The sequence below is a fragment of the Clarias gariepinus genome, chromosome 3, assembly GCF_024256425.1.
Source record: "Clarias gariepinus isolate MV-2021 ecotype Netherlands chromosome 3, CGAR_prim_01v2, whole genome shotgun sequence".
In the NCBI taxonomy this organism is placed as follows: domain Eukaryota; kingdom Metazoa; phylum Chordata; class Actinopteri; order Siluriformes; family Clariidae; genus Clarias; species Clarias gariepinus.
In genome coordinates, this window is record NC_071102.1 from 14672699 (window position 1) to 14696623 (window position 23925).

The 23925-nt window shown below is 39.6% G+C and overlaps 3 protein-coding genes across 5 annotated transcripts in view; 2 read left to right on the top strand and 1 right to left on the bottom strand.

The window, feature by feature from the left end:
* Positions 1–53: 53 nt before the first annotated feature.
* Positions 54–5554, top strand: harbi1 (harbinger transposase derived 1). Of its 3 annotated transcripts, none has more exons than XM_053491425.1 (3): positions 54–223; positions 3323–4007; positions 4366–5554. In XM_053491425.1, exons 2-3 carry the CDS (start codon positions 3338–3340, stop codon positions 4740–4742), a joined length of 1047 nt encoding a protein of 348 aa, XP_053347400.1. In that variant the 5' UTR covers positions 54–223; positions 3323–3337; the 3' UTR covers positions 4743–5554. The 3 variants fall into 3 exon arrangements, with proteins under 3 accessions (XP_053347400.1, XP_053347401.1, XP_053347402.1); XM_053491426.1 differs by lacking the exon at positions 54–223 and adding an exon at positions 230–2933; XM_053491427.1 differs by lacking the exon at positions 54–223 and adding an exon at positions 230–506.
* Positions 5555–5802: 248 nt separating this feature from the next.
* zgc:110699 (uncharacterized protein LOC325371 homolog) lies at positions 5803–11760 on the top strand. Its single transcript, XM_053492880.1, has 7 exons — positions 5803–6380; positions 6550–6626; positions 6800–6856; positions 6960–7033; positions 9103–9250; positions 9562–9655; positions 10055–11760. Exons 2-7 carry the CDS (start codon positions 6557–6559, stop codon positions 10242–10244), a joined length of 633 nt encoding a protein of 210 aa, XP_053348855.1. The 5' UTR covers positions 5803–6380; positions 6550–6556; the 3' UTR covers positions 10245–11760.
* Positions 11761–13268: 1508 nt separating this feature from the next.
* phf21aa (PHD finger protein 21Aa) overlaps positions 13269–23925 on the bottom strand; it is a 49742-nt gene continuing 39085 nt past the window's right edge. Inside the window, exons 10-16 of the mRNA XM_053493130.1 lie at positions 23053–23104; positions 22870–22949; positions 22698–22755; positions 20813–20835; positions 19567–19642; positions 18320–18423; positions 13269–18190 (exon numbers count right to left, since the gene is read on the bottom strand). Of these exons, the coding sequence (XP_053349105.1) occupies positions 17573–18190; positions 18320–18423; positions 19567–19642; positions 20813–20835; positions 22698–22755; positions 22870–22949; positions 23053–23104 (1011 nt within the window). The 3' untranslated portion in view covers positions 13269–17572. The remainder of the gene's footprint in view (positions 18191–18319; positions 18424–19566; positions 19643–20812; positions 20836–22697; positions 22756–22869; positions 22950–23052; positions 23105–23925) is intronic.

Genomic DNA, 23925 nt, shown 5'->3' on the forward strand with positions numbered 1-23925 from the left:
ACATATCTGTACATTTATACAACGCTCAATATTGCATAATATTTAATGTAAAAACTTAAATAAATAAAGTAATTTAAAGAAATAAAATGATTGGTGATCGCAACCAAACTCAGTTTAGTTAAAAAGAAAAGTGTTGAAATGGGTGGAGTGTGGTGAAAATCAAATGTGTGGAAAGTGCCGATCTGGATTTAAATGGCGGCGTAAACACACTTGAGGATTTACGGTAATGTTATGGCGCTGGTTTATTTGTTAGCAGCGGTGCTGCTATTACAGTTTAGCGTGTTTTTATACCCATTTATGAAATTTAGACGTTTTAAATATGAAATAGAACATTTTCTAATTGTATTAGAGAGTGCTGTGATGTTATCTGAATGGCTGTTAAACCCAAAAGCAGGCAATATTGTACATTAAAGCAGGTTGAACATGTTGGTAAACATTTTGCAGCTTCAACCTTTTCCATTATTGTTCCTGAACATTCTTTAATATTATTATTGTTTAATTATACAGTAAGTACCCGTCGTTTACAGGAAAAGTGTTTGTTGAAAGAGTTAAAACGGCAAAGCTAAAAATAAGCAGTAATGTAATCAGTGATATTTTTGCCTGCAGTTTAAACTGTAATTTCACAAATATATTAAACTAATGAATATCTACTGGTGCAGATGTGTGTTTACATTGAGCAAGTATCTTATTTGTAGCTTATTTTAAAGTAGATCATTAAATCCAGCACAAAACTGTTTATAACCTCACTTTACTCAACATGTTGACTTTACTTTTGGTGCAGGTTAAACTTCAGGCAGATAATCTAAGTACTGCAAAAGTTTCATTAAATTCTGTCCAGCCGTCGATTTAATTCAAATTCAAATTTTATTTGTCACATACACAGTCATACACAGTACGATATGTAGTGAAATGCTTATACGACTGCCATTGACCCTAAAAGAGAATTAAAGTTTACAATAAGAAATAAATATGAATAAAGAAATACGATAAAAAAAATAAAAAAAATAAATTAAACTAGGAAAAATAGAACTAAAAATAAAAATATAAATATGCTAGGAAAAATAGAAATAAAAATAAAAATAGAAATATGATGTACATAAAAATAGAAATATACTGTACAAATTAAAATATACTGTACAAATTTAAATATACTGTACTGGGTGTGCAAATATGCATAGAACAAAGTGCCTTTGTGCAAAGGTTATTAAAGTGACTTTGTGCACTGGTCCAGGATGTAAACGTAAACATGTAGTGTAGTTGTGAAGGTAGGTGTGCAAAGTTATTAAAGTGTCTTTGTTCAATGGTCCAGGATGTAAACGTACAATATGTAGTGATATGAAGGAAGGTGTGCGTGTAATTGTCCATAGTGTCCATGGATGTAAAAGATTGATTGATCAATTATAAAAGGTTGTGTTAGTTCTGCCTTGTGGTGTGGTTGTGGTTGAGAGATCTTATCGCCTGCGTAAACAGTCCGTTGTTGGGGTGGCTGAGGTCCTTCACGATCTTCCTGGCCTTGGTCAAGCACCGCTTGCTGTAGATCGAGTGCAGATCAGGGAGCTCGATGCGGATGATGCGCTCAGCTGATCGCACCACCCTCTGTAGAGCTCATCTGTCCCGCATGGTGCTGTTCCCAAACCAGGTCGTGATATTTCCCGTCAGGATGCTCTCTAAGGTGCAGGAGTAGAAATTCTTGCACCTTGGAGGGCAGTCTAAAGTCTCTCAAGCTTCTGAGGTGGTAGAGACGCTGCCGGGCCTTCTTTACCACGGTGTTGAAGTGACAGGACCATGCCAGGTCCTGCGTGATGTGAACACCGAGGTATCTGAAGCTGTCCACTCTCTCCACTGGGCTCCTGTTGATGACGGGGGTCTGGTAGTTCCTCACCTGCTTTGTACTGAAGTCCACTATCAGCTCCTTTGTCTTACTGACGTTCAGGAGGAGATTGTTCCTCTGGCACTTAAGATTTAAGACACGTCCACAGTTTGACACATGCGCAGTATGCTGTCAAAACTTGCGGTTTATACTCTAGCACATAACTGCTCATAACTTCACTTCTACTCAACATTTCGATTTTTCGATTTTTGGTGCAGGTTTAACTTTAGGCAAATATCTAAGAACTGTCAAAGTTTCATTAAATTCTGTCTGGCCAATTTTGCATTGTGCCGCAACAAAATCTGGCTGAACAGAAATACAGACAGACAGAAAATTGACATTCTAGTCCTCCAATGTATGAAACATTAAGAAATCACTGAACGAGTGAGTTCTGACCAATTTACAGACAAAACATTTCTTTTATTGATATAGCTGTAGTCATCTTCTTCTTCTTCTTTTTTGTTGTTTAATAGCAGTTGGACTTACATTACTGCCAACTGTAGCCAAAGACTTTAGAGACTTTCTGCCTTTTAACTTCCTTAAAAAAACAAACAAATGATGCATCCTTCCCTCATCTTGTCTTGTTCTGTGTCTTCAACTCTTCGTCTGCTTTCTCTGGTACTTCCACACACTTTTTGTCCTCGACACTTATCCCTCTTAGTAGCACTCAGCATTTAGTTGAAGTTTTGTGGGTTGTAGTTAGACTTCATGACACCTTCAGATTAAAGACGTTCAATAGACTGACTAATATGACTAAACAGTAACTACTGTATTGATGAAGCTCTGAGCCTGTCAGTGTGTCAGGTTCACCACAGGTCTGAAGCTCAGTGATGTCACTTAGAGTCCATCTTACAACAAGAAAGTCAGTTAGATAATGCGATTAGAGAACGACCCAAAGCAACACAAACTCGTCTTTGATTGGTTTAATAAAGAAATGTTGTGTTGTTTTCCTAGTGTTCACGTGAGTTCACAAGTGCAGATCCTAACGGTTTGAGATGCTGTGAGGTGAAGAAGGCTGTTCATGCAGGAAATCCCATAAACATTGATGAATATCGATATAAAGGTTATTACTGCTAATGTAATTCCAGCCGTGTGGGCTTTAAAATGATTTACTGACACAATTTTGATACTACTGGGCATTGCAAACTGCTTCTTCTCTTTTTTTTTCTTTTTTTTTTTTTTTTTTGCATTTACTCATCTACATAAAATATTTATCTTCTCTAACCACTGCACACAATGGATCAGTGAGCATATTGTATACGCATATGGCCGATCTGCCAGGATGCCTGGTTTTCACACAGACAACCCCGGTTCGACTCCTGGTATAGGAACGCTTTGTTGGTTTAATGCTCTGAGTTACTGATCAGAAGGTTGGCGGCGTAACATGACTGACCCTGTGCTCTGATCCTAACTTCCTAAGGATAATTCTAATTCTTGTGTGTTTACTTACAGATCATTTAACTCATAATGGCAATCCCTATTGCAATCCTGGACTGTGACCTGTTGCTCCATGGCCGGGGGCACAAAACCCTGGATCGTTTCGACATCGAAAACGTCTCAGATGAGTTTCTGTTGACGACCTTCGGCTTCCCGCGCGAGTTCATCTATTACTTGGTGGAGCTGCTGAAGGAAAGCTTGTTAAGACGCACTCAGAGGTCACGAGCGATCAGTCCTGATGTTCAGATCCTTGCTGCTTTGGGTTTCTACACATCGGGCTCCTTCCAGAGCAAGATGGGAGACGCTATCGGCATCAGCCAGGCCTCTATGAGTCGCTGCGTCTCCAATGTCACCAAAGCTCTGATCGAGAAAGGCCCAGAGGTCATCAGCTTCAACAGGGACGAGGCCACAAAGCAGCAGACGAAAGAAGAGTTCTACAGAGTGGCAGGGATTCCTAATGTCCTGGGAGTGGTGGACTGTGCGCACATAGCGATTAAAGCACCTAACGCAGAGGATTCGTCTTATGTTAATAAGAAAGGCTTCCACTCCATTAACTGCCAACTGGTTTGCGACGCCCGAGGGATGCTGCTTAGTGCAGAGACACATTGGCCTGGCGGTCTAACAGACCGAGCTGTTTTTAAACAGTCTAGCGTGTGCAAGCTGTTTGAGGAGCAGATCAACCACGAGGGCTGGCTTTTAGGTGAGATGGGAGGGAAAAAAAGGAAAAGAGCCTTGTAGGGTAAATTAAATGTTTAAGTATGCATTCATCCATCTAACATGCTGAATTGATTTTCAAAGGCATGAGCGATCACTGCCCCCGGGATAGACATGTTTCATCAGTGGGAATGACTCTGTATTGATTTGTCCTGACCTTTCCCTCAGACAGGACAACTAGTTAAATTGTGTTGTTCCCTATTACTCATGAGCACATCCTCAACTTTATCCATTTCACAAGGTCCAATTCCAACTCCTCTTATTGTCTCTGCAGTTTGTCCCCAAATGCTGTGATTCTGCTGTTAAGTTGTCTGAGCGTTTTTTTTTTGTCCTTTGCTTTGCAGGAGACAATCGCTACCCCCTGAGAAAGTGGTTGATGACCCCAGTTCCAAATCCCGAGACTCCTGCAGATTACCGCTACAACCTGGCTCACATGACGACGCACGAGATCGTAGACCGCACGTTCCGCGCTCTACAGACGCGCTTCCGATGCCTCGATGGAGCCAAAGGTTATTTGCAGTACTCGCCTGAGAAATGTTCTCACATCATCCAAGCGTGCTGCGTCCTCCATAACGTCTCGCTGCAGTCCGGACTGGACGCCTGGACCTTTGAGAGGACTGAGGCCACGGACCAATCAGAAGAGAGCAGTGATCTGAAGGATAAAGTGGACCTGGAGGCACAGAGAGTTCGACAGGAACTGATCCAGAATCACTTCAGCTAGAGCTGGCAGGGACAGACCTACAGAGAAGGCATGATGTCTCAGCGAGGAGTGCGCTCTTTTATATATATATATATATATATATATATATATATATATGATTCTTATAGGATTTAGAGTGTTTGGAGACAATTTAAAGGAACGTAATGTCTTGTTGATTTGTGGATGTCATTGTAGGAATGATGTAAATGAGAATACATTGTTTTCGGATTGAACAAATACCAATACACGTGAATATGTGCCGTATGCATGTTTTTTTTATAAGAAAGTTTGCCAGAAAACTGAACATTGTGATGAGACGTAAGAAAAAGCACAACGTGATTCGATATAGGATTGCAGGTTCATCATTATTTTTTACCATGACTTTTCTCAGTTTAGGTTTTATTGAAATACAGTTGTTCTTTTGTTGAAATCCCAATAAAACTATTATGTGAGACAAATTACAGAAGCACAAATAAAAAAAACAATGTGCGTGGATTGCAGATGCATCCTCCTTATGCAAAACAAACATTATCAGATAATATCTCTTTGATTAGTTGGAAGCTTAAATTGATTAATGTTTGATCATCAACATCATTTACGTAAAACCAAACATTCAGGCTTTGGACAAAGCAGGACACTTCTGTTCTTTAGGTTTCCTTAAGGTGTAGTGATTTAACAGTGGAACACTTAATTAACTCAAATCTTCCTAGAATATTTTAGCCATTATCATTAAATATCACATAAAGGACCTCAGTTTAGAACAGCAGCTTGATAAACACATCTCGTTAAGATTTCTGATCTTTCCAGGACATAAAAAATATAAACATCATTTCTTTCGTTTTGTTTTTTTTTGAATCACCGTTACACACTTGCTTAAATGGTCGCATTAAATCAGTGATATAAAGCTCGACTGAATGTTCCATAGACCACCTGGTTCAGGAGTTGAATATAGTTATATTTACTATTTGTTGAGAAACAGACGCCATAAATATTCGCCTGCCTTAAATCTCTCCTTTTTAGTTTGCAGATTAACATCAAACTTTTCCTTGCTCCCTTGATCAGATGCATAAATCTGTTTTTTTTCCAACGCTCTTCGCTCCTACAGACGTTAAAGAAATATGAAATTTAGGACTTTGTTCCAGCCTATCAATTGCCTAAGTGCTACAATGCCAAAAAAAGAGCTGAATACATAATCTATGATGAATTATACTTAGTAATTTTAGCTGCAGGTAATGGGCACTTTACGGAGCAGACGGAATGTTTCTTCCGTCAGAAGCCATAAATCAAGCGCTTCCTTAATCAGAGCGGCAGAAGAGGAGAGAACATGACTCCGAAGGAGTGATGAATGTAAAGAAGGAGTGGGAGGGAGGAAGAGTGAACACTTTGTCCTGTAAGTGAAGCTTGCAGTAGGCAGGCAGAGTAATGTTAGAGATGGACGTTGTGTGTGGTCCTGTCTTAATCCCCACACGTACTGGACGGTCGGTCCGCTCTAAAGACTTGGCAAGTGCACTTCTGTTCTGCTTTTCTGTCAATTATCAATAAGCTCAGGATGTGTTAAGAGCGCAGGGTTAGCGGGGGGCACCTGCCGAGGAACCTGAACACCTCTACAGTGTGGAGAGCTGCGTAGTGTCTCTATCACTCAACACCCAGAAATAAAATGTAAGTAAAATGTATTTTTTTTAAATGGATTAGAAAGTGCTTAGTGCTGGCTTGAGATGTTTAGATGTTAAGCATAAGATGTTTTTATAAATATGTTGCTCAGTGAACTGGATGATTAATGTAGATGCATATTAATAAAATCACGTTAATGTTAATGGTTATCATCCAGAGCGAGAATGACGGAGCCACGAAAAATGGCGAGAGCAAAACTGGTGCTGCTAGGACGAGAGAACTGTGGAAAGACGGGTAAAGGGAAAGCATTACATGCTGCAACTTATGGCCTATCAATAATGAATTATTCTACTATTAATAATATATATCTCTTCCTTTTGGTGTCACTTTGTCACTTCGGTTCCTGGATTCCCGGCTTCTCGCTCGGTCTCTCTGTTTCTCTTACACTCCTTTTGTTTAAAATCCAGCACTGTGTGTGAGATTCATCACTAAGCGCTTCATTGGGGAGTATGACCATAAAAAGGGTAACACACACACACACACACACACTGACTCACATTCCTATTGAATCATGTTTATGATCTCCTGACCGTCTCGTTCGGTTCATATTCTGCTTCTCTTTCTCAGAGGTGACCTACAGGTGCCGCAAAACAGTGGACAAGGAAGCGATCGACTTGGAGATTTTGGACACAGTTAATAAGGTACGAAGGGTTTTAAGATCCGAACCATAATTATCGCCAGGAACAAATAGGTACAGTAACAGTGATAATGGATAAGTCATGATGTTATCATGATCATGGCCTTTGATTGGTGCTCATGCCAGGGTTTAGAATTCGCATTCCTCTTCATTTCTATTATGTCCTTTGAGCCTCCTGACGACATAACAAGTGATGCTTTGTCAATTAAGAATCATTCATACCATTGAACAGGAGAAAACTACCAATCAACACAATACCATTAATAATTAAAAAGTCCGTATGTTGTTATGCATTGTTCCTAACGCAATCCTCCCATTATATCTGGGCTTGGGACTGGCACCACATGCAGTGGCTGGGTCGTATGGTGTATACAGTAGTAACCCACCGACAGCGGGACTCGAACCTAAATCATTAAACCAACAACCTAGAGCCTTAGCCACCTGAGCCACCACTCCCCTTAACACCCGATGTGAAGATAAATAAAGAACATCATGTTGTTTAAATCACATGGCCTTGGGTACTTTTTATATGTAAATACTTGATCAGAAATCTTTAATGGGGAACTCAACAAAATCAAAAAGGCCCACTGAGGGAAATGGGCTATTTATACACCCTCACTTTGGGAAATGGGCTATTAGGTAAACAGGTCAGTATCATCAATATCATTACATTTACACTTGAGTGTGAAAAGATATTATGAAGTAGAGCTTTAACGTTATGAATTAATGTGTCAAATTGTAAAACAGAAATCTCCAGTTTCCTCCCACAGTCCAAAGACATGCAGGTCAGGCTGATTGGTGTTCCCAGACTGGTCGTAGTGTGTGAATGAGGTCTGTTTTTTTTTTTTTTTTATAATCATACTAGTCTGAACTGCCCAAATTATCCATGATGTGAGCTTTTAAAAGTGCTCCTAAATCAGGTACAGATTTTAAAACTCATTTGATTTTACATTAATAAAATTTGTCATTTATCAGAGTTCCCCCCATAGAAGATGGACATTGACAGTGAAGGAGGATCATATAACACTATTTTTATAATAGTAAATGCTTCTTATCTATCAGTCCATGCTGTTTTTTTTTGTATATGCTGTATTGTACTGTATGTGCACACACATTTCTATTTCTATAAAAAAAAAACACACACATTCGCTAAGTACAATTTCATAAACCTGAAAAAGTGTATTATTCTAAAATGCACAATTGTTAAGATATTGCAACATGAATTAGACACGGTTACGGACACTACAGATTTTTTTTGTGGGGAAAATCCCCAATTTTGCACGGAATGCTTTAATTGTAGCAACAATTTTTACAGGTCATATGGTTCTAAAGGCTCACACCCATTTTATTATCAATAATTAGCATTTTTAATTATTATAGTTTGAAGCGAGACGGTGTAACACTGAGAAATGGACTTTTGGGGGGCGCAAATAAAATCATCTGTCCAAAACAGATAAAAGCAAAAGTCTAAAAAAAAAAAAGCGGAAAGCAAAAGACACAAATCAAAGGAGTGACTGAGTAACGTGCACTTTTTCACTTTAGGAGTGTGATGAGTTTAGACTAACGTCACATTGAAATGTAGTATGAACATCCTAAGAAAAAGAATATTTGACCAAAAAACATAACCTAAACACGTCCTGCACAAGTTTTAGCACTTATTTAGGTTGTTTTTGTATCAGAGCTGATTTTCCCCACCGAGCATCCCTTCCCTTACTGTACCTTCCTCCATCATCTCCACGCTGGGGATCATCCCCGGCTGTCACACAGACAGTAAACAGAGCTGTTGTGTTCATTCCATTCCTCTCAGCTCTTATTCTTCACCGAGCATCACTGTTTAATTCGAGCGGATTGTGTTTAGATTTTTCCAAGTAAACACTAGAATTTAGATCACAATTAAATGCTAAAAGCATTTCAAAGTTTGTTGGAGTGAAAGTTCTACAAGTCCTGCACTCGATCAGCTCCATCTGCCACCTAGAGTTTGTGGGCCTGAATCTCATACTTCATCACAGATTAGATCACCGTCCCTGAGGTTTTTCCGTGTGTTTGTCTCTGTGTGTGTGTGTGAACGCTCAGGAGTGTGTTGGACCTGGCACCACTAGTCTCGAGAACGCTATTAAATGGGGCGACGGCTTTCTGATCGTGTACTCAGTGACGGACCGGAGCAGCTTCGAGGCAGTCGCGCGGCTCAAGAGGCTCATCGATCACATCAGACAGAGCCTGGGTAAGAGTGGCCTCACATCCCGCTTTGTTGATGCTAACGGAGGTATTTTTCCAAAGGTTAATAATTCCAAGTTACTAGACCAGTAATAAATATCTCTGTAACCCAAAGCGGTGTGGTGTAAACATTCAACATGTTGGGGACTGAAAGGCTGTGTGTGTGTGTGTGTGTGTGTGTGTTCATATGTGCTGTCCATGCTTTATGATGCCATAAATAAACCTTGTACCTGCTATTACTTTTTATGACCGTCTGCTCTGTTTTAGGAGTACGATGTGTTGTAAACAGTGTGTGTGTGTGTGTGTGTGTGTGTTCAGGAATCCCCACAGTGATTGTAGCAAATAAGAATGACATTGAGAATGGACGTGTCGTTAGGACAGAAGAGGGACAGGCTTTGGCCAGAGACCTGAGGTTTGTACTGAGGCTTTACATACAGTACTGTGCAAAAGTATTGACTCCCTCTTTTAATTAAATGTGTTGAAATAAAGCAAGATGTAACAGATTGACATACTAAATAATAAACAGACTAAACAACTAATGATAGAATATTTGAATATATTGTTTTGTAATATTTAAAAGCATACTTGGCTATTTTTAACACAACATGCCGATGGTGGTAGCTGGTATATGATGGGGCAGGACTGGCTGATGTGGAATGGCCATATGAGCAATTTGGGGAGAAAACATTTTCCAGATTGGGAAATATTAATCTGTGTGAAGCTGGAATTGTTTAATACATAAGATGTAAATGTGCTATTATTATTATGATGATGATGATGATGATGATGATTGTCTGATTTGGTATACCAGGTGTAGTTTTTTTGAGCTCTCCGTAGCAGAGTGCTCCTCAGCAGTGGAGGCAGCCTTCAGCCAGCTGATCAGTGAGGTCCGGGTGGAGTTCCATCGCCACATGTTAGTCATGGACAAGCGTTCGCGCATGCTTCAGATGCGGCATGCACTCAAGAATAAACTTACTCGCAGCAAAACCATGCAGTGGTGATCCGGCTAAGAAGAAGGTGTTCTGTTACATGTCTACAGTAGGTCGACTCGAAACCAGATCACTTCCATATCCTCGAGTACGAAAAACGACTGGACTTGTTTAACGGCATGAAAATGATTAGCTTAGTCGCCAGGTTATTGGGACTCCTTCACTCTTTGGGTCGTCTACCATATAGATGCTCTTTGGTTCTATAACTACTGACTTTGGATCAACATTGGACCACCGTTGACATTATTTGGATGTTGGACCAACGCTGTGGGAATTGAAGTCATTAAAGTGTCCTCGAAAACAGTAAAAACAATAATCAAACTGTTTGAACAAGTGGAAAAAAATAACACGTCAATACGCTGATATGAGCTATGGAGAAGTTAACACACTCACGGCCACGTTGGAAGTTTCAAAATGAGTCCTGCCATCATGTCGAGAAAGATATGTGCAAATAAAATCCTCACTCCAGGGAAATATTAAAGAAAGGGATGCACTGTAGTGGTCTAGTGAAGAAATATACGAGAACTTTCACAGCTTTATTTGACTGGTTCCTCTTCTTCAGTGTTGGTGAGTAGAAATGTCAGGCGGAATACATTCATACAAGCAGCAAAAACATGCAGTTCTGCTTGATCTGGGACAAATCTCTTATTCCGTTCCTTATACTGTAAGCCTCGTATACTGTACAGTAGAAGTGAGGTGGTCCAGGAGAACAATTTGGATTCTATTGTGAATGCATTCTTCCAGAAGAGAGGAAATTTTGCTTTTGGGGAAAATTTTTATATTTCTTAGCACAATTTGACTGTATGAATGCAAGAAACCATAAAAATCTATTTCATCAAAATACTTACATGTGTTACCTTTAAATGTGTTTATGAAAATCATTGAAAAATCATTGAATTTAGAAATTGTGTTTTCCAAACCTGAAAAAGACAGAAAATAAAATGTATCAGAAAGCTTGGAAAGGTCATTTAAAGCGCTTTATTAATGTTGAAGGCTTTTGAGTGTGCATCCCTGTTTGGCTTCTGTCCGATAGCTCTTATAATCTGCCCAGTTAGACACCCAGGTTTGGTGGATATGTTGTAGACTTGAGCGTTTTGGCGTCTCTGTGCACCGAGCGAGGAAAAAAAAATAGCATGGATGCTAAAAGTAACGCCCTGACATTAGCATGTAGACAGTATGCATACTATATACTCTATACTTGGCGAGGGTGTAAAGGTTTTAAAGCTCAACCCTAATATGTAATGTAGCAACCAAATAAATAGCTGACTAATACACTTACAAAGTATAGCTCATAATTTCTTTAGTTATGTCGAGGGATAAAAATGTTTTGGAGGAAAGAGATGGGAAATTGGTCCTCCTATTTAAGATCTATGATTTCTTTAGCCTTGAATACAGCATATATTGGAGAGATGGAGTTATAAGAGAGACCTACTGTAGGACACACTCACACAAATGAAAAGCAATGATCTGTCAAATTTGTCCTCGTATTTTTCTATTTGTATCAAACTGTTCTTCTTTAAATAAAGCTGACAAGGCAATTTTAATATTTTTGAACGGATTTGTTTTTAATTATCTATAAAGTCCAGACAATGTTTGGAACGTGGTTAAACGCATTCATGTCCTGATCTGATAAAATATCTGAATGGGAAAAAAAGAAAATGTATGCATATTTTATTGAATGTAGACAAATTAAATATGCTCTATGTATTAACGTAGCCTTCTTAATGCATTAATTTCAGTTTTTCTTATCCAGGATAAAGCTCATGAAAATAGAAACTCTGGACAGTTTTAAAAAAATGAAAGTGTGTGATTTAAAAAAAAGGAATTAAAAAAGAGCTGTTTATCATTTACAACCTTTACCCAGACTTCAGTATTTCATGAAGTACAACACTGAAGTCTATAATCAACGTGAAGTCTATAAAAAAAAAAATAAAAAAAACCCCTCAGTAAGACATTCAGTAATGATTAAGGTGAATAGTCACGGGCGTCCTTGGGAAGCTTACTGGGCACAACCATTTTCAATAAAAAGGAAGCTAATGGGGTAATGATGTGTACTGTATCAGACAGAGGAAGAGAACACGGATGAGAAGCTTTAACAAGTAGTCAGAATTTTGCACATATATCACACAACCTGATATATATTCAGACCTGATTATTGCACGCAAGCATTTAAACCATTTCTCTTTCTTTAAAGCAGCTTTGTGACAATGTCCTTTGTTAGAAGCTCTGTACACATACGATTGACTACTGGAGATTCTTATTACTTGATAGTGAACAGAGTAATGGGTTAGACCAATATAAAATTCACCTTCAGAAGGGTTTTTGCTTTGTGGCATGTAGGTGTAGCACCATGGCTTCACACTTCCAGGGTGGATGGTTCGAGTCCCGGCTTTGGATCTGTGGGGGTGGAGTTTGCATGTTCTCCTTGTGCTTGGTGGGTTTCCTCTGCGTACTTGGGTTTTCTCCCACTAACTGTTGTTAGTCCTTTGATTGCTCCCGTCAAAGGGTCGCCACAGGGGACCATTCAATCCGGATAACAACTTGGCACAGGTTTAAAACCGGATACCCTTCCTGACGCAACCCTCCGGGCTTGGGATCGAGGTTATGGTAAAGAAAACTCCTCCAACTCATGATAACAATTACAGATATTATACCGTAGGCTGTTAAGGCAATAATCAGAGAATTGTCTTTGTAGGATAATTGGAGTTTCCAAATTGCCCGTAGTGTGTGAGTGAGCGCTGATGCCCTGAGATGGATTGGCATCCTGTCCAGGGTGTAACCCCACCCCCGCCCCGTGCCCCAAGTCTCCTGACCATAAGGCTTACCACGATCCTGTACAGGATAAGCGTTATACTACGTCTCTAAGTATATACATTTTTATTCTGAGGTATTTGTATATATATATTTATTTATTTACCCAAGAATCTACACGACACGAGTCATTTGTGAAGCGGTTGTAAGTATGTCATTAAAAACCCGCAGCAAAGCTTGATGCATAATCAGACAAATGAAACACCGATTGACTTTATGGTTTTAATTAGCAAAAATGGTAAAAATTAATAAATACAAATTGATCAAATGCTTCTAAAATGCCCATCCCCTTCAACATGAAGAAAGATGTGTACTGTAAATGTGCATTAAATAACTTACACGAAGAAAACGATGAAGTCTATGAATGAAACAAACAAACCAACATCAGGCAGCACCAAACAACAAAGACCAACAAAGACCAGATAAACATAGAAACTGTAAAAAAGTAATTCATCACATCATACTTAAAACCATTATGAAAAAATATTCAACACTTCTTTCCAAGAGAACGATGTAAATTCGCATACTGAACACTTTAGAATTTGGCACGAGGGGTGTACCACTGTGAATTTGTTGTGTTTGTGCAATACTCCTTAGTTGATTGCCTTCCTGAATTGAACAGGTCAGAGGCCCTTGAATGAGGTAATGGTGAAAGGAAGGCGCGCGAGTTCGTGTCGAGGGAGAACAGGAATGGGGACCGTGACACTCCGCACCAGCAGCCTAACGATGACTGAGCGGACTGTAACGTGATGCCTCGGTCTCGGACTTTCCAGTAGTTTCACATTTTTTTAATATAGATATATAAAAAGTTTTTCTTTTTTTTTTTAAAACACTTTATGGACCAATAAAATGACACAAACACTTATTCTCTAGTGTATGTAACGTACAGTATATGCAGAGACTTTCCACACTTTCGGACACTACGGCTTTAAACATCCAAACACAAATGGTCAGTCTTATCATCAGCAAATCCTGACATTTCCTCGCCAAGCAACGGGCTGAGGACGACTTTGTGTATAAATATCCAATTTAACGGGAAATCCCTTACACACTTTTATATCAGACATTTCATTGTCTTAAAAAAAAGAAAATTCCGGTGTAGAAAAATGCACATCAATGTTCACAACTGAGATCTCGCAACTGTAGTGAGAGTTAACCACAGTTATGGATTTATTTGTAATTAAAATTTTTTCCTGGTTAATTTTACAGGGCTTAAAGCTGTCCATTAAGTCCCACACATACACACACACACACACACACACACACGTCTGTGTAAACGTCACCTGCAAGCAATCATTTATTCATCGAGAAAATGTTCTTCCTCCCACTGGGCTTATCAAGATTAAAATTAATTAGTCCGCTGCTAAGCGGTATTGTGAGACAATTCGGAAATTAAGCTCGGCTGCGTTAAATCGAGACAACTAAACTGGAAAATGGAACGGATGCAAAAAGCACTCTAGGAAAAATAATTTAAGAAAAATAAAAAAATTATAATAACTGAAAGTGCAAGAACATTGTAATTCCAAGTAGGTTCTGTAAACAAAACTCAAATCAGGCACTGGCCCAAAAAAATAAGCATAAGATACACAACTCGAATCTGATCCGGTGCAACAGAAAGCAGTAACGACTCCTGGAGGGAAACGCGCATTGCTTTGTCGGATCACACTGACGAAAACGCACCTCCAGCTGGAACATCGTGCTAACCAAGAAAACCAGAGCATGTTAAGGCAACCGCTTTAAAACTCTACTGCAGGCTGGACGCGTTGATTGCCTGAGTAGTGAAATGCACACACACACACACGCACGCAAGCTAATACAAGGACACAACCAGTACTACTTCTATTTACACAGACCTGCATCACATTTAGATTTGTAATTTGCATCTCTGCATGATCTGTTGTGCTTCATTATTAACATACAGTTTCATAAAAGTCGCCCTACCCCCGTATAAAACACTAAATCTAGTTATAACGGTCTGACACGCACATCTGGAGACTTTCAGAGATATGATACAAATGCAGCATGTCTTCGATCGTTCGCTTTTCAACGTGATATAATGGCAGATGTGTAATGGAGCGGTGTTGGGTCCGCTGACGTTCCTGTGCTGTTGGGTTTCGAGCTAAACTTTGCATTCCTGTGCTTTTCGCTCCGAGTCGTCTTAACAGTGCTGCCATGTGGAAGGCTAACACTTCAGCTAATAAAACAATACAAAATAGAAAGCCCTTGTGTAATGCTACATAAGCATCATTTCATGAATAAAACGTTTCTTATGATAAAATGTGCATAAACCATGTACACTAGAGAGAGAGAGAGAGAGAGAGAGAGAGAGAGAGAAAGAGACTAATCATGGTGTCATTGATTTTCGTCGTTTCAACTAGGAGATTCGCTTTTTATTATCGGATTTTAAAAAGGGGAGAGACATGGAACGTTCCACCTGAAACCTTCTGATGTAAAGGTTGTGTTTGAGATCCAACACCACACTCATTAACTGCCTTAACAATCAATCATTTTCATCACTAGTAAAGGCTGTGTCTGTGTTTTATTCAGAGTCCTCAATACTGATGCTACACAAATACAACGCTATTATTCATACATCTATTTAATCACCATAAAGTAAAAATACATGTCCCTGTGGCAAACAATATTTGGCAAAAACAGAGCTGAGGAATTTATTTGAAAAGACAACGGTTTAAAAATATACTTACAGAATTGCTGCACATGGACGTTATAAATAGAACAGACACATCTAATAGGTGTGTAGCTTTTTGAAACACCTGGAAGACCTGCTTATGAATTATGATTCATGTCTTTCTCTCAGCTGTTCTGCTTTGGAGCCCAGAGAGGGGAAACGCCCTACACCTGTACTGGACTGATTCTGTCGCTCTTACAGCATTATTACTCCTTTATAACAGCAACAGGACCGGAAGTAGACATGTACCGATAATTACCATGTTACGACAGTCTGGCAACCTTATGACTTTTTACATTTTTGTGTAAAACTTATATAAGAAGAATGAACAAATGAAGAAACAAGCTAAAAACAAAACTAGATTTATACTGGGAATTTTAATAATGAAGCGTTAATTGATTAGTTGTTGTTAATGATTTAACTGAATAAAAATTTATTAGTAATTTGGCATTCTATGAGTGACGATATAGAGCATAACAGCACTGCGGCGTTCAACTATATGTACCACTCCGCCTCACATGTGTGTTATGTCATCTTAAACAACTTGCTGTCTCCTTAGTAATAGCTTGTATGTCATTCCGAATCACCTCTGAACCGTCCGTCTTGTTTTGTTCCCCGATAACATGAGCTACAAAGCTTCCAACACAAGGCTGAATCCCAGCTCCCTCTCCAACCCCTGACCAAGGGCACTACTTGGTGTGTGGACCAAGGGATTGTACACCCTACATAGTGCACTACCCTTAAGTCATATTTGGGATTCAACCCCGAAAAAGTTAGCTGATATTCTAAAGTGGAAATAAAAGTAAATCTTGTACGTTTCTCAGGACTGTTAGAAATTTAAAACTACTTTCATCTCTGCTAATTACACTAACTGGCGGTCGCTAACTGCATCTGTCGCATTTTTATATAGTTCTACCATCCACAAGGATGTATGTCGGGGTAGGAAAATAACTGGCACCATCTGTTAATAATAAAAGGTGTTCGTGGACCTGTTGTATAAAAGCAATATTGCACTCAAGGTCGATTTGTTGTACTGAATATCAGCACGGTATCTTGATACGACAGCTGTGCTGATATTTAGTACAGCACGATCCTGAGTGTGATATTGCTTAAGGGACTAATAACGGATGTTGTGCATAATATTTCTCTGTAGCTCAAGTATCTGTTAACTTCTACACCACAAGACGGCACACATGCAGTTAAGGCAGTACACAATATACTGCATGGCGTTTTTAGCTACCAGATTGTTATTTATTTATTCACCTTTGTTTAACGTTAATTCGTCTTATGTAACTAATATGATGGGATTGTTCCACTAGGGTTGATTAAATAAAACTTAAACTGAGAATAAAATATGTTTATCAATCGATAACTATTATTCATTAATGCCCTTAAAATTGGACAAAGTAAGGAATCTGACTTCATCTTATCCTTATGCTGTAGATTCAGTATAACCTCTATGTCTTATCGGCACATGCCTACTTCTGTCCCAACATGATTTAACAGCAGGAAAAAGCATTTGCTCAGTTGTTCTGTATGCTTTCCATCCAAGAGGTGCAATGGCAACTATAGCAGGCACACATTGGTGTGATATCTTAAACTCTGATAACTCTTAAGTTTTATTTCTTTATATTATTATTATTGATTATTATTTGTGTTAGATTTTTCAGGTGCTGGTACTTCAGAACTTTTAATCCTGCTCATTGAAAATGGCACTGTGGATTCTTACAGACAAGACAACACAGGAACGGAAACAGTAAATGGCAACTTAGGACACTTTCAGATCGGAGGTCTATGGGGTGTACGGGGGCAGAACGGGGTGCACGCTTTGATGTCGATACTATTCTATACCTTGTACTACCTCTGCCATGGGCATTACTGTAGGCAACTGAGGCTCCGCACTTCCTCTGAGGTCCCTGATGCTGTTTTTATTGATGTCTCCCGTGCAGCCTTTCTCACTGGTGATGTTTTGGTTTTTGCGTTCCTCGTGTCCCTCCTCAGGCTCCAGAGTCCCGTTCGAGCTGGCACACATGGTGTTCTGGCTGTGTGTATTGCTGAGAGCTGGACAGGCGTTTGTAATGGGGCCGTGACGAATGATGGAAGCGTTCTTGGTTTCGCCGGCGTCCTCGGTTTTCGGAGCGCTCGGGATGCTGCTGTTGGTGTTTGTGGGATCGTTGTGTTGGTTGACGGTGAAGGTGTTGCCTACGTCAGAGACACTATCAAAGCTTGTGCTGTTCTTTCGGTTTGGATGTTGGTTTTCTTCCAAGCTGGGGATGGGGATGGGTTGTTGGATCATAATAGTGCTTGGATTTCCATTGGTAATACCCATGGCCAAGAACTGGGGCAGAGGGGGCAATTGGATGCCCCGAATAAGACGCACCAGATCCTTAACCTTCTCTATTGAGGCCTCCATTTCTTTCTGTCGAGCCAGAACACCAGTCCTACTCTCTGTACATATCTGAAAAAATGCGAGATCGAGATAGCTGTGACCGATGTTTCAAGGTTTTTAAATGTTTCAGAATGATATAATTAGTCATTATAGTCTGAAACCTTGGGGCTGGGAAAAATAAATGAGACGCGATCTCACCGTGATGGAGTCGCTGAGCTGTTTAGCTTTGAGCTCGAGCTCTTCTCTCTCCTGCTGTAGTTCAGAGCTCCACTTCTCCAGCCTTTGCTTCTCCTGTTCTCTTTCTGTGAGACAAAACAAGGACGAGGAATAAGGACCACAACCAGTTAGTAAAATTTACATTTTTACTAAAGGCTTTTACCTAGGAAACAGTATAAGAAATAGCGGAATGTTGGATATATGGTTGATCCGCCATCCAGTTATATAGTTTCTTGTTACTGCACTCATCAATAGTAAGAGCAAAAAAATAGCCTCATCGAAAAGAAAAACCCGAAAGACTTCTCATGTCTCATATTGCACTTTAATTTAACAATATACTTGAGAATATATTTTAACATTTCAGATGTTTAATGTTGTTTTTAGACATTCGTTGCTTTAAGTATTCCTTCACTTCTATAAGTAATAAATGAAACACTTGTTTTTGGTCTTTCGGCCGCTTCCGCCAAGGAGTCGCCATAGTGGATCACCCGGGCACGTACAGGCTTGGCACAGGTTTTTACACCGGATGCCCTTCCTGATGCAACCCCTTCCAGTTTATCCGGGTTTGGGACCGGCACTGCATCCAGAGGCTGGGGTTTGGGCTGGGAATTGAACCCGGGCCTCTACCACTGAGCCATCAAAGCCCTTATAGGTAAAAAATGGAAAACAAAATATTTGCATACATATTTTTGCTGATCAGAAAAATGATCTGATCCAAACCATGAGTTCTGTAATCCATTGCACTCCTAATACGAAAATGCCTGGATTGTGATTAATAATTAAGAGCATTTGCATACACTCATAATGTGACGCAAGTGAACAGCTGTGTGGCCATAATAAAAAACACTTGCTAGTGAGACTAATAATAAAAAAAAGGCTTCAGTTTACTAATGGATGAAGCTCATGTCATCTGATGAGTCCAGATTGACCCTATTCCAGAGTGATGGGCATGTCAGGGTAAGAAGGGGAGCACATGAAGCGATGCACACATCAAACACCCACTCAACACACAGTGTTATTATCTGGGGTTGCTTTAGTTGGTCAGGTCTAGGATCAGTAATGTGACAATAAAATAAAGTCAGCTGATGACCTGAATGATCACATCTAAGGAGATTTTCTTGCCACATTCCAGGACTCATTCAAATTTCCACACAGAATCCTGACCTTAACCCTTTTAACAGTCATTAAAAAGTTGACTGGTGTCTGCTATCAGAACTCGAACCTCTTACCTGCTTTGTAAGAAATGTAGGAATGGACTATGGCAAGAGTTCCAGGCCACTCTATAACTTCATCCTTCTTCGAAATCTGGAAGTTATAAATGGCCACTATTGGTAATCAAAGCACAAACCATTATAGTTTTGCTGCAGAAATAACAAAAAGACAAGAATGCAAAAAAAAGACGTAAATGAGGAAAATGCAACATTGAAAAATGCAAAGAGCAGAGAACACATGACATTACAATGAGGCATGTGAACTTTATGTTAACATGATCTGAACTCCTCCCATGTCATTCAGCTTCTGCATGTGTACCCCGTAAATACCTTTAGCTAAGAGGGGTAGAAGTTCTGGGGCAGAGGCTGAAGAGGGCATTTTGCTGCTTCTTATATGAGGGGTGGATCCATATGCCTGATGCACAACGTAGAGGGTTGGCACAGGCATTCCAGGTGACAGACGTCTGCATAAGTGTCACACGAGTGACTGCCCACTGCGTCTACACACCACACGTCTTTATTTATGAATAAATAAATAGCCTGAAGGGATTTGTTTAACTAACCCATTACAGCGTTCTGATTTACCTTTAACAAGCGATGGTAATGTCTTAAAATTTAAAAGTTATATAATTATTATTTTACACAAATGTATGAACTGATGTGAGGTTAAACGACAGTTCCATTTCATTTCTAAACTGTTTTTTAATAACAGACCTAGTTTTTATATCCCTAATGAGCAAGCCTGAGGTGACGGCGTCAAGTAAAAAAGACAACCTAGAAAGGAAGCAGACTCAAAAGTAAATCCATCTTCTTCTCTTATGGTGAGACTCTACATCATTGCTCCTCTAGAGTTGTAATGATTTATCATGCCACTATCTGTCAGTGGTCATTCGGGCGTGATGTAGGCATCGATGAGACCACAGCTTCGTCTGTCACATAGGGAGAGCCGCTAATCCTGAACAGGGGAGTGTATCAGTGGGTGCGGTAGTCTCCCGTTAGCTACTTACATCCCCCACTGAGCTCGAGCTGAGACGAGGGCTGGATGGGGATGGATGTGATGAGAGGGATTGTGGAAAGACGTGGGAAGTGAGGACCCACACACGCTGGGTGTAGGCTGGTGGGGGTCAAAGGGCTGATGCCCCTCTCCACCACACTGCTGGGTTTGGGTGGGCGACCTGGGTGAGATGAGATAGACAACAAAAGGGGAAAAAAAAAGAATAAAATGGAAAGACAAAAAAAAAGACGAAACACTGATGTGACGTACCTCTGATGAGCTGTCCTCGTTGGCTAGGGGAAGGAAAAGATGTGGGTATGAAACAGATGTCAAACAGATGTTAAACCAAAAAAAAAAAATTTAATCACAAATCCAACCTTGGGAATAAATCCAATAACATCCTTATTACAACTTATTAGGATTAAGAGGTAAGTATGATGTATATATGTACTGTACATATGTTTAACGTTTAAACATGTTATCTTCTTGACATGTTCAATGTTTGCACAGTTATACGTTTTTTCGACATTTACTGTATAACATATCCTTATTACCTACTGCACCTTCTGTACATTACTCACCCTCACCCCTGTACATCTAAACCCATAACCTTAAGAGGTGGAGGGTGGGGGGTACATTTACCACCCAAAATATCCCATAGACTTTGCATTAAGACTGACTAGAATTTTGTAGAATTGTTAAATTCAACACAGTTGAGAAGGTTTGCAAGCTCTGTCAGAAAATACCCCGCAACAGGGTATAAGTTGTAACCCTAGAGTGCAAGAGGTCCCCCTATTGGCATATTATGGTGAAGGTACTCTCCATTCAAACAGGAAGTGTTCACAGTTGCATTCCCTGCTATGGTAACATCCAGAGGAACTTTGAAACTGAACCTAACTATGGATCTCATGGAGACATGTGGGAGGGGCTTATTTTACTCAGGCAACCAATCAGTCTCTCAGGATCATTGTGAAGCTGTCAAGCCACGCCCTAGCAACCACTTTAAAGTACCTTAGCAACTGATCCCGTAGACTGTCATTATGAAAGGCCCAGAGGCACAAAATGTACCTGTCTAGTTGCTCCTATTGTTGTATTTATACTGTATGTTTTGTTTTAATTACATATTATATTTTAAAAGTTAACAAAAACATATGCCATACCCATGTCGAAATCTGTAATAATCAGAAGAAACCTTTTTTTTTTTTTAATAAAGTTACTTTAATCTGAGATTTATGAATAGAAACGTAAGTGTTATTATATTAAATAGAAACATTAGCGGCATCAGGAAGAGACCAGTTATAATGGACAGTGGAAATGTACAAATATTAATATTAAAATGCAGGATGGAGAAGATGATCAGATTATTATGCGCAAATAAACCTTCGAAAAAATTTCAGCTTAACTTTTAAAATCATAAAAGAAATAAAGATGTTGATTTAGTTTATGATAAAAGCAGACAGTTTAAAGCAGAAAGTGTTATTAGGGCTATAAGGCTCATCTTAAGATCCAGCAGGCAGTAAGGCTGAGCTTAGAAGAAACATTCAAAGACAATATTGGTGTGTGTGTGTGTGTGTGTGTGTGTGTGTGGGAGGGCGTGTGAAAGAAGTTCATGCACTAATATGCCCTTTAACACTAACACTTCAACCCTTCATGCCTCCTTACAGAACAGCTTTTAAGAAGCCAGCAATATTTTTTTCATAAATTTCAGAAACTTATATGAGCCATAAAGACTTTTTTTTCTCCTAAGACTAGAGATGCAGCCTTCTGTCATTATGATGCTGTGTATGAATAAATAATGCAATGTTTTCACAAAAACACTCGGCTGCCGTTGTGCTCGGTGTCTCTCAAAGTGCAGAGGCATTAAACAGCGAGTGGAAACAAACCTGTTACATAAGTCAATTACAGACTTTAAGTGTGTGTGTGTGTATGTGTGTGTGTGTGAGAGAGAAAGAGAGAGAGAGAGACAGAGTGAGTTTAGAAAAACACAGGTGGAGTTAATCAGCTGGAACGCACAGGGACCTAAGAAAGCACACTGCTGGTGTTTTGCTGTGGTGTAATGAGACCATGAAGGTGTGTTTAATTAAGATTAAACACATTGCTGTGCACACACACACACACACACGTTCAGTTCACGTACAAACCGATACACACTCACCTCTCTTGCTGTACTCTTGATTTGCAGAATTCAGGTAAGACACTGTGCTTTTCTTACGCTGCAACACATTCACAGGTAAGAGTTATCCCCCACAGATCACGACAGACGCTCTAGCTAGATGTGTGTGTGTGTGTGTGTGTGTGTGTATGAGAGTGAAAGCTGAAAGTGTTACCTCTGGCTCAAACACTGCCCCACTATACACCGGATTCGCTGTTGTTCGTCTCTTTCTTTCTTGACGTTTGCTCTGGATCTCTGCACGGAACGTGACTGACTGTTAGCCGACCGCTTTAACTGCGCTGAGGATCATTTTACTTGTAACATGTAATAAAACTTGCCGAAACTGACACACACTCACCCTCCAGATAGTCATGTGTTACGAGCCCCAGAGACAGCATGAAGGCCAGTTTCTTTAAAGACAAGAAGTGAAGAGACAAACATCCGTTATTCCTGATATACACACTGTCCGTTAAGTCCGTTATACATACAGTGGTACCTCGGCATACGGAAACCTCGCCTTGTGAATTTATGTCTATTATACGTCTCAGCAAATAAAGCATTTTGGCACACGAGCGACTGAACCGAGACAGACTGAACAGCGGAGTGGCTAACCGTTCAAAATTTGTTTGTGTTGGTAAAAAGCCAAGCAAAACAAGTTTACGTATTCTTTGTGTTATTTTTTGCATTTTGTGCAAGCTTTAGTAAGGGCGTAGCACCATGGGTCCCAAGAATGTTAGCAAGAACGCTAGCAATGCAATCATTTTTATATGCATAAATATGATTACAGCGTTGGAAATTAGTAATATTGGTAATATTTTGGGGAGGCTGAAATGGATTGTCTGCAAAATACAAAATTTCGCCTTATGAACTCGCATGCAGAAATAAAATTTTAATGCCGAGGTATTATATAGAGTGCGTATATACTGTACATATACATATACAGTGTGTATTTGCTTAACTGAGGAATATTTCATAATGTGATATTAACACAATTCTGGTGTAGAAATGTTATTCGGGACTCGGATACTGTGAGAGAAATCCTGCTCTTATCGACATGGGAGGACGCTGTATTCCTAAACCTTAATAGTAACTGAAGCAAATCTTTCCCAGTATAAAGACAGCATCATTTACCATAGAACCCTCTCCCTAAATCTGTGCTGAACTCGGCAGGACATAAAAACATCCACCAACAAAGAGCAATAATTAATGTGCAGATACTTAACACTTTAAA